An 11599-nucleotide genomic window follows, 5' to 3' on the forward strand; every position below is an offset into this window, starting at 1 on the left:
TGATAGTGCTTGAAAAGACTTCATAGAAGATCTAATTAGATTAAAGTTTTGTAGAGGATCCCATAATTCATGGCAGAATTTGATGGGGGGCAGAATTTGGTAGGGGAAACTACTTAGCTCTGAAATTCTCTCTACCTCAATATTTCTATAATTACTATGATACAGTCAAATAATGGTGGAATAGTAACAAAGAAAACACAAAAGGACATTTAGAAAAACATAATTACTGGGAGGCCTGCATGTCTCAGCATTTGAGCATCTGCCTTCAGCTCAGGTCCTGATTCCAGGGTCCTGGGACTGAGTCCCACATAAGGCTCCCCGCAGAGAGTCTGCTTCTTCTCCTGCGGGTGTCTCTGCCTCTCTCTCTCTCTCTCTCTCTCATGAATAAATAAATAAAATCTTTTTTTTAAAAAGTTGTACCAAATCGCTATTTCTAACTGTGCTCTAAGTCAAATGTTATGACAGACACTGAAAACAAATTAGCAGACAAATAAATAATAACAAAAAAACCAAGCAAGGGCAAAGTTTCTGTTCTCAAAATGCTTATAGATTACAAGACATACACAGGAAATGGTTAGGCAACAATATAAAGCAATGTATAAAATTAATAATGCAGGAAATATTAGCTCTGAAAAAAGTAGAGAGAAGTTAATGAAAGAATTGAAAAAGCCTCATCTGAAGAAGTGAGGCTTAAGCTAAACCTTGAAGGGGGTGTTATAGAATCATACTATATCTTGGTTCTAATACCATTGCAATTTTTTGAAATGAAATTTTTTAAAAAAAATTTTATCTATTCATGACAGACACACACCCACACAGAGAGAGAGAGAGAGAAAGAGGCAGAGACACAGGCAGAGGGAGAAGCAGGCTCCATGCAGGGAGCCCGACGTGGGACTCAATCCTGGGTTTCCAGGATCACACCCCAGGGCTGAAGGTGGCACTAAACCGCTGGGCCATCGGGGCTGCCCTGAAATGAAAATTGTAACATCATCTTCTAAGTAGGTTTTCTGGAAGAAAAGGGGTTGGGGGATGCATGAAGTAATAACTGACCAGAAAAAAGCGGCCCATAAATCACTTTTTGTCAAGTTATTAATAATGAAGTGTCACAAATCCCCAGCTACATCATCAAATGAAAGGCTACTTTGCTGATTATCCTTGTGGCTCCTAGAATGATCAGGGAACAGTAGTTCTTTGAGTAGGAACAATGGATTATTTTTTTCTGGAAGAAAAACACATCTAAAGGGATTTTGGTACCAGAAAGCCAGTTTGGGGCTGATGGCTCACTGCTGAAGCTCGTCCAGTCTCAGACAAATATCAATTATTATTTTGTATGAGTACATTTAATTTTTGGACAATATTAAGTATTTTGATATCCCTATCAATCCACTTTGATATCCATATCAAAATGATATTTTTATTCCTGGTTTTGCTTATTAGACTGTAATTAAAAACCAACTCACAAAACAAGCGGAAATAATTTTCTTAATTTGAGTCTTCTCTCTCTTCTTTTTAATAAAGTTGGCTAATGGTTTATCTATCTTATTAATTCTTTCAAAGAACCAACTCCTGGTTCTGTTGATCTGTTCCACAGTCCTTCTGGTCTCGATTTTGTTGAGTTCTGCTCGAATCTTTATTAACTCCCTTCTTCTCCTGGGTGTAGGATCTATTTGCTGTTTTTTCTCTAGCTCCTTTATGTGTAAGGTTAGCTTTTGTATTTGAGTTCTTTCCAGTTTTTGAATGGATGCTTGTATTGCGATGTATTTCCCCCTTAGGACTGCTTTTGCTGCATCCCAAAGATTTTGAACTGTTGTATCTTCATTCTCATTAGTTTCCATGAATATTTTAATTCTTCCTTAATTTCCTGGTTGACCCTTTCATCTTTTAGCAGGATGGTCCTTAACCTCCACGCGTTTGAGGTCCTTCCAAACTTCTTGTTGTGATTTAGTTCTAATTTCAAGGCATTATTGTCCGAGAATATGCAGGGGACGATCCCAATCTTTTGGTATCGGTTCAGACCCGATTTGTGACCCAGTATGTGGTCTATTCTGGAGAAAGTTCCATGTGCACTTGAGAAGAATGGGTATTCAGTTGAGTTTGGATGTAAAGTTCTCTAGATATCTGTGAAATCCATCTGGTCCAGTGTATCATTTAAAGCTCTCGTTTCTTTGGAGATGTTGTGCTTAGAAGACCTATCGAGTATAGAAAGAGCTAGATTGAAGTCACCAAGTATAAGTGTATTATTATCTAAGTATTTCTTCACTTTGGTTAATAATTGATTTATATATTTGGCAGCTCCCACATTCGGGGCATATATATTGAGGATTGTTAAGTCCTCTTGTTGAATAGATCCTTTAAGTATGATATAGTGTCCCTCTTCATCTCTCACTACAGTCTTCGGGGTAAATTTTAGTTTATCTGATATAAGGATGGCTACCGCTGCTTTCTTTTGAGGACCATTTGAATGGTACATGGTTCTCTCACCATTTATTTTCAGGCTGTCAGTGTCCTTAGGTCTAAAATGACTCTTGTTGATAGCAAATAGATGGGTCTTGCTTTTTTATCCAGCCCAATACCTTGCATGTTTTGATGAGGCCATTAAGCCCATTCACATTCAGAGTTACTATTGAAAGATATGAATTTAGTGTCATCATAATATCTATTCAGTCCCTGTTTTTGTGGATTGTTTCCTTGGTTTTCCTCTTTCTTTTACAGAGTCCCCCTTAGTATTTCTTGCAGAGCTGATTTGGTGGTCACATATTCTTTCAGTTTCTATCTTGGAAGCTCTTTATGTCTCCTTCTATTCTGAATGGGAGCCTTTCTGGATACAGAATTCTTGGCTGCAGGTTCTTCTCATTTAGGACCCTGAATATATCCTGCCAGCCCTTTCTGGCCTGCCAGCTCTCCGTGGAGAGGTCTGCTGTTAACCTAATACTTCTCCCCATAAGAGTTAGGGATTTCTTGTCTCTTGCATTTTAAGGATCTTCTCTTTATCTTTGGAATTTGCAAGTTTCACTATTAAATGTTGAGGTGTTGAATGGTTTTTATTGATTTTACGCGGCATCTATTGCTGGATCTGAATGCCTGTTTCCCTTTTCAAGTTAGGGAAGGTCTCTGGTATTATTTGTTTAAGTACACTCTCTGGTCCTCTGTCCCTTTCAGCCCTCTGGAACCCCAATTAAATGTAGGTTTTTCCTTTTGAGGCTGTCATTTATTTCCCTTAACCTTCCCTCATGATCTTTTAATTGTTTTTCTCTTTTTTCCTCAGTTTCCTTCCTTGCCATCAACTTGTCTTCTATGTCACTCACTTGTTCTTCTACCTTGTTAAAACTCATTGTTAGGACCTCCAGCTTGGATTGCATCTCATTTAATTGATTTTTAATTTTGGTCTGATGACATCTAAATTCTGAAGTCATGAAGTCTCTTGAATCATTTATGCTTTTTTTCTAGAACCACAGTAGCTTTATAATTGTGCTCCTGAATTGGCTTTCTGATATTGAATTTTAATCCAAATTTTGTAACTCTGTTGGAGAGAGGACTGTTTCTTATTCTTTTGTGGTGAGTTTTTCCTTCTAGTTATTTTGCTCAGTGCAGAGTGGCCCAAAAGAAGTTGTACTGGAAAAAGGAGAAAAAGAGAGAGAGAAAAAAAGGTGGGAACTGAGAACAAAAAACGCGAGTATCCTCTGATTCTATATACTGTAAATCCCTCGAGTTCCCCTGTTACTTTCCAGTGCTACTTGGTCAATAACTTGTTTTTCCCCTGTCCTTCCTGCTGGTCTTCTGGGGGAGGGGCCTGCTGTGCTGATTCTTAGATGTGTATACCTGGGGGAGCCGCCCAGCCTCCTGCCAGATGCATGGCTCAGTGAGAGTTGTTTATCTTGTGAGGCCCCTGCTCCCTGGCGGCCCTGCTCAGTCCCTGGACAAGGTAACACCAGGAGGAACAACAACAGTGGTGGCAGCCAGCCCTCCAGCTCTGGAGTCAGCTCCTGCAGTAACTACCACAGTCTCCCAGTGTGCAGGGGCCTGGATGCTCCAGGGGCTGGGGGCACTGATCTGCACAGCTTGGGGATGCCCGGTGGCAGTAGTGTCCTTGCTGTGTCCTCCCGGCCTCAGCCTGTCCCGGGGGAAGTTCCAGATCTTGGGCTGTGTCCCCCAGCGCACTGGGCTCCAGGTCCGCACCACTGGAATCTACTCCCGTGCCGTTCAGCCCGCTCCACATGGAGCCACCGCTTGAGCCACCATCCGAGCTGCTCCCGGGGCAGTGCAGCCGCGTTTGCGTGGTATTGCCGCTAGAGCCGCTGCCGGAGCTGCTCCCAGGGCCCAGCCGTGCGCTCGCTGCAACCCTTTAGGGAGATCGGCCCAGGGGGTGTGGCGTGCTCTCCCCTGGGCAGCAGTTCCTCTGTTAGTGCCCCTGGGATCCTGATGGCATCCCTGCCCCTCCTGGGATCCTGCCCGAGTCCCCTGTGAGCACCTTTCTGTCCGGGAAGTTTGGTAAATTTTCTGCTTCTCCAGGACTGGGCTTTCCTGTCCTGGGGGCACTTGTGGGGCCCCTCCCCCTCGGATGCTTTTTTTCTTTATTTTTTTCCATCTTCCTACCTTGATAGAAGCATGAACTCTTCTCACTGTAGCATTCCAGCTGTTCTCTCTTTAAATCTCATGCCAAATTCGTAGGTTTTCAGGATGATTTGAAAGTTATCTACGTAAGTTGGTGGGGACAGGTGACTTGGGGACCCTATTCTTCTGCCATCTTGCCCTGCCTCCCCCTGATAGTTTCTCTTGTATGTAACTTCTTTATGTTCTCTTGCTGCTTTTAAGATTCTTTCTTTGTCACTACTTCTTACCATTTTAATCATTATGCTCCTTGGTGTGGAGCTCCTTGGGTTGATTTTGTACCTCTTGAATCTGGATGTCTGCTTTCTTCCCCAGATTAGGAAAATTTTCAGCTATTATTTCTTCAAATAAATTTTCTATCCCCTTTTCTCACTCTTCTCCTCCTAAAATCCCTGTAATGTGAGTCTTATTTTGCTTGGTGATATTTCTGAGTTCCCTTGACCTACTGTCATTTTTTTATTATTCTTTTACTTTTTGCTGTTCTGCTTGGTTGCTTTCCATTACTCTACCAGATAGCTGATTCATTCTTCTGCTTCCTTTTGTCTACTACTTATTCCATCTAGTGTGCTTTTTAAAAAAATATTTTTACATTTGAAAGAGAGAGAGCAGATGTATGAATTGGCAGGGGTGGGGGCAGAAGGAGAGGGGGATAGCAAATTCTCCAACATTCTCCCAGCTGAGTGCAAAACCCAATGTGGGACTCAATCCCAGGACCCTGAGATCATGATCTGAGTCAAAATCAAGAGCCAGCCATTTTAACTGACTGAGCCACCTTGGTGTTCCCCTGTCATGTATTTTTAATTCCAATTATTGAGTTCTTTATTGCTGATTGTTCTTATATATTCCTTTCTCTTTGCTGAAGATTTCTCTGAGATTCTCCACTCTTTACCAAAGTCCAGTGAAAATATTTATGACCATTATTTTGAAATCTTTATCAGACATACTGCTTATCTCCATTTGATTAAGCTATTTTACTGTGATTTTGTTCTGTTCTTTCACACCCACAAACTGACACATATATTAAAATACTTTTTTCACTGAGGATGTTTTTAAGATTCATCCATGCTATAATATGTATCACTCTTCATACTTCATTTCATTTTATGGCTAAACGGTAATCCATTGCATGGCTCTATCACATTTTGTTCATTCTCTTATCAGTTGATAGATGTTTACACCTGTTAGCTATTCCGAATAGTACTGCTATGAATACTTGTGTATAAGTTTTTGATACAAGAAGAGTGAAATAGAAGTGAAAAATACTGAAATACATATAAATATAAATTAAAAATATATCATGTTCCTGCCCACCATTCTCTCTGTGAGGTAATCAATTTTTAATAGCCTAGTTTGCTTTCTTATTGTTTGATTTTATAAAATCAAGATCATATAATACATATCATCAATTCACTTTTCACTTGAGGCTACTTTGTGGACATATTTTTTGCACTTGTATATTCAAATGAAGCTTTCCCTTTTTGGACAACTGCATTTTTTTTCTTTCAACCTGCTAACTGAATATCTTGCTTCTTTTTAAAAATATGTTATTTATTTATTCATGAGAGACACTGAGAGAGAGAGAGAGGCAGAGACACAGGTAGAGGGAGAAGCAGGCTCCATGCCAGGAGCCCAATGCGGGACTCGATCCCGGGACTCCAGGATCACGCCCCAGGCCGAAGGCAGACACCAAATCACTGAGCGACCCAGGGATCCCCTGAATATTTTTCTTCTGAAAATAATTTTACTGTTTTATTCCCCACATGCATTAAAAAAATTTTTTTTATTGGAGTTCAATTTGCCAACACATAGCATAACACCCAATGTTCATCCCACCAAGTGCCCCCCTCATTGCCCATCACCCAGTCACCCCAACCCCCACCCACTTCCCCTTCCACAACCCCTTGTTTGTTTCCCAAAGTTAGGTGTCTCTCATGTTTTGTCACCCTTACTGATATTTTCACTCACTTTCTCTCCTTTCCCTTTGTTGTTCCCTTTCACTAATTTTTATATTTCCCAAATGAATGAGACCATATAATGTTTGTCCTTTTCCAATTGACTTATTTCACTCAGTGTAATACCCTCCAGGTCCCTCCACGTCAAGTCAAATAGTGGGTATTTGTCATTTCTAATGGCTGAGTAATATTCCACTGTATACATATACCACATCTTCTTTATCCATTCATCTTTCGATGGACACTGAGGCTCCTTCCACAGTTTGGCTATTGTTGACATTGCTGCTATAAACATTGGAGTGCAGGTGCCCTGGAATTTCACTGTATCTGTATCTTTAGGGTAAATCCCCAGGAGTGCAATTGCTGGGTCATAGGACAGATCTATTTTTAAGTCTTTGAGGAACCTCCACACAGTTTTCCAGAGTGGCTGCTCCAGTTCACATTCCCACCAACAGTGCAAGAGGGTTCCCCTTTCTCCACATTCTCTCCAACATTAGCTGTTTCCTGTCTCTAATTTTCCCCATTCTCACTGGTGTGAGGTGGTATCTCATTATGGTTTTGAGTTGTAATTCCCTGATGGCCAGAGTTGTGGAGCATTTTCTCATGTGCTTGTTGGCCATTTCTATGCCTCCCTCTGTGAAATTTCTGTTCATGTCTTTTGCCCATTTCATGATTGGATTGTCTGTTTCTTTGCTGTTGAGTTTAATAAGTTCTTTATAGATCTTGGATACTAGCCCTTTATCTGATGTGTCATTTGCAAATATCTTCTCCTATTCTGTAGGTTGTCTTTTAGTTTTGTTGACTGTTTCTTTTGCTGCGCAGAAGCTTCTTATCTTGATGAAGTCCCAATAATTCATTTTTTCCCACATGCATTTTTAATATATTATCAATCAATATTTGTTTTCATTATAGGCTGAGTTCATGACCTGTCTTCTGCCAGAATACTCTCTTGATTGATTAAGCACATTAGGGGATTCTGGGTGGCTCAGTGGTTGAGTGTCTGCCTTTGCCTCAGGTCGTGATCTCAGGGTCCTTGGATGGAGTCTTCCATCAAGCTCCCCATGGCAAGCCTGCTTTTCCTTCTTCCTGTGTCTCTGCCTCTCTCTGTGTACCTCTCATGAATAAATAAATAAAATATTTTTAAAAATTAAGCACATTATAATTAAAATATTCAGTTATCTAAAATTCCATTCACTCATGGCATTTGAAAATTGCGTGAACATTAGATTTATTTGGCTATTTTTCACATATTTAAAACATTTATTGGTATTTAATATCTCCAAATAAATAATAAACCACTTGAAGTAGAGGTGAATGTTTTTGGATTTTATTCTCTGTTGTCTCTAAAACAGGGTTAGAAAATCAGAAATACTTATTAAAACTCACTGATTTGATATTTCTGGCTACCTCTTAAATGATGGATTTTCAAACTTCCATTCCCTGAATCTCTCCAGTCCAGGTGAAAATAATCATTCTAAATTCCCATAAGACTCTTGACATATATTCCTGTTGTGAACCAAATAATACCATCTTTGCTACTTAATGAATCCCATTGCAAGACGTTTTCTTGCTGAATCCCCAAGTTCCTACAACATCCATTTTATCTACAGCTGCTAAACAACTAATGATTCAACTGGATCCTTTATTTATATTTAAAATTACCTCCTATATGCTAATATACTTATATACTTAATACTGAATTACCCAAAGCCTGATTCTACTGTAGATCTGGTAAGCTTAGGTGTTTTAGAAATGATTTCTATGGAAATATTTTAAATGTCTGTTCCTTTTACTTCCATCTCCTATCTCCTATTCTGTGGAGCTAAAATCAATAAAACAGTTTACGTCTGTTGGCACATATGAAGGGAGAATTCAAATGGGGAGACACTAAAGAGCTTAATCTTTGTGTTCTTTCCCATAAAAATGATGATATACAGTCTTTAGGAGACAAAGGTAAAATTTTAAGTCATAGAATTATAAATATTTATAAGAGAAACAGACTCCTATTTTAACAAAAAAGAAATCGGGATCCCTGGGTGGCGCAGCGGTTTGGCGCCTGCCTTTGGCCCAGGGCGCGATCCTGGAGATCCGGGATCGAATCCCATGTCAGGCTCCCGGTGCATGGAGCCTGCTTCTCCCTCTGCCTGTGTCTCTGCCTCTCTCTCTCTCACTGTGTGCCTATCATGAATAAATAAAAAATTTAACAAAAAAGAAATCACAAAAGTTAAATGCCTTTCTCTGGGCTGTATGACTATAATGTAATAAACTTGGTCATAAAGCAATCTTCTTATATTGGATTCTTACTAATTTTCTGTTTCTGATGAGTTCAACAAGATAACTGTGAATATGTTAAAAATCTTCTCTGGAAATTTACAAGAGTTCTGCACCTGTTTATCAAACTGTTTTTGTAATGTCACTTATATGTGATATAGTTTTATATATTTTTCAATAAAGATATTCTTAGGGATGAACTCTAAATAACTAAATGTGTGTGTGTGTGTGTGTGTGTGTGTGTGCATGTATTTAACACATTGTCATCCCAGAGCAAGTGCTTACTTGCTATTATCTGTAGGATTATACAGATGAATAGAGGACAAATATGTAGATAAGTAGATACCTTCTGGATGATATAATCTCAATTTGATTGCTATTTAGTAACAAAAAAGAAAGTGTTATTTTCAACATCTATGACTTTACTGGTATTTCACTGTGATCTCTAATATTCTATAATTATCTTTCAAACTAACATACCAATGAAAATGGAAAAAAATAGTAGAGATAGAGGAAACAGTCTATGAAAGTGGATTCTTGGAGCTTTTGCTTAAGTAGAATCACACTTTCTCTCTCTCTCTCTCTCTCTCTCTCTCTCTCTCTCTTTGATACAGGTTTTCACCTATCAATCAGGCCAATGGATGCGGCCAATAAGTCTGTTTCTGAATTTGTTTTGCTGGGACTCTCTAAATCCTGGGAACTACAGCTGTTTTTCTTCATGGTGTTTTCACTGTTTTATGTGGCAACAATCATTGGTAATAGCCTCATAGTCATCACAGTTATAGCCGACTCTCACCTACACTCTCCTATGTATTTCCTGCTTACTAACCTTTCTGTTCTTGATATGTCACTTGCTTCCTTTGCCACCCCTAAGATGGTTACAGACTACCTCACTGGACATAAAACTATCTCCTTTGATGGCTGTATCACCCAGATATTTTTTCTACACCTTTTTACTGGTACTGAGATAATTTTACTTATGGCCATGTCCTTTGATAGGTATATTGCAATATGCAAACCTCTCCGCTATGCTTCAGTCATAAGTCCCTGGGTGTGTGTTGCCCTCGTGGTGGCTTCCTGGATTGTGGGAGTCATGCATTCAATGAGCCAGGTCATATTTGCTCTCACATTACCATTCTGTGGTCCCAATGAAGTAGACAGCTTTTTCTGTGACCTTCCTGTGGTGTTCCAGCTGGCTTGTGTGGATACTTATGTTCTGGGCCTCTTTATGATCTCAACTAGTGGCATAATTGCCTTATCCTGCTTTATTATTTTATTCAATTCATATGTTATTGTCCTGGTTACTATCAAACATCATTCTTCAAAAGGATCATCTAAGGCTCTTACTACGTGCACAGCTCATTTCATTGTTGTCCTCATGTTTTTTGGGCCATGCATCCTTATCTATATGTGGCCACTAAACAGTTTTCTTATAGATAAGATTCTGTCTGTGTTTTATACCATCTTCACTCCCATTCTGAACCCAGTAATATATACCTTAAGGAATCAAGAAGTGAAGACAGCTATGAGGAAACTGAAAAATAGGCTTCTAAATCCCAACAAGACAACTCCTTTGCATTATTTTTAGTTTTAAATTCTAGTTCAAGTTTTAACTTCCTAGGCATTATATGTCGCAGTTTTGGTGTACACAGGATTGTGACAAGGCTTTTATTTCTGGAGTTCTCATCAAATTGTAATTGAACCAAATTGAATCAAATTGTATTTTTTTTTCAAATTATAAATATTGAAACTACTCTCTGTCATATGTTTAAAATACATGTTAGATATCAGAAGAGCAAGTTGACATTAACAATTTCTTCCAGAAGCAAAGACTATGTAAACAATGCCTACAGTCCCTGTTTCAGATAGGAAATTAGAGATTAATAATCTATTCACTGGAAAAGATGAACAAAAAATGAGAAAAGGAGGTACAAATTAAAGGGGAACTAGAAGATAATAGCATTTATATACAATTTGTCACTGAAGGCAGGGTGCGCCTTGGTGGCTCACTTGGTTAAGCATCCCATTCTTCATTTCAGCTTAGGTCATGACTCAGGGTAGTGAGATGGAGCCCAGTTTAGGGCAATGTGCTCAGCGCAAAGTCTGCTTGGGTTTCTCTCTCCCTGCCCTGCTCTCACCCCGCTCCCTGCCCTGGCTCTCACTCTACCTCTCTAGAAAAATAAATAAATAAAATAAAATAAAATAAAATAAAATAAAATAAAATAAAATAATAAAATAAAAAACAACTCATCATTGAGTTACTCAGAGAATCATCCCTAAAATATGCCAAATTAATAATATTTCTATAAGCCTTAGAAACTCTATACTGCTGTAGGATTTTCCCCTGACAGTGATTTCCTATGTATATCCTTGAATCGTTCTTACTTAACATTTAAAACAATTTGTAATCTCTTCTATTGAAGAAAACCTTAGACATATTTTATTACAATTGTTGATAAGGCCCAAAGCAAATGGTCTAAAAGTCTCCACCACTAACTTTTAGCAAAGAAATAAGGTCATGACAACTTCTGATAATGCATTATGAATAAAGAGGCAGAAGAATTCTGCAAATTAGAAAATATTATGAAATGAGCTTCAGAGCAGTACAGTTTGTTTTATACAGGCACTGTGTCAGCTTAATGGCTGAGAAGTTAAAACTGGAATTAAATTAAGAGACACAGTTTATGATAACAATTTATGGAGAGCCTATGGCTTTACATTGATTTAAACTACTTTTTCCAGGTGCCTGCTAGCTCAGTTGGTAGAGC

The 11599-nt window shown here is 38.8% G+C and overlaps 1 protein-coding gene across 1 annotated transcript; it reads left to right on the forward strand.

Moving 5' to 3' along the window:
• Positions 1-9468: 9468 nt before the first annotated feature.
• LOC140622834 (olfactory receptor 4K2) lies at positions 9469-10419 on the forward strand. The gene has a single exon (XM_072808573.1). It carries the CDS (start codon positions 9469-9471, stop codon positions 10417-10419), a length of 951 nt encoding a protein of 316 aa, XP_072664674.1.
• Positions 10420-11599: the final 1180 nt, after the last annotated feature.

The sequence above is a fragment of the Canis lupus genome, chromosome 32 (genome assembly GCF_048164855.1).
Source record: "Canis lupus baileyi chromosome 32, mCanLup2.hap1, whole genome shotgun sequence".
NCBI classification, from domain to species: Eukaryota; Metazoa; Chordata; class Mammalia; order Carnivora; family Canidae; genus Canis; species Canis lupus.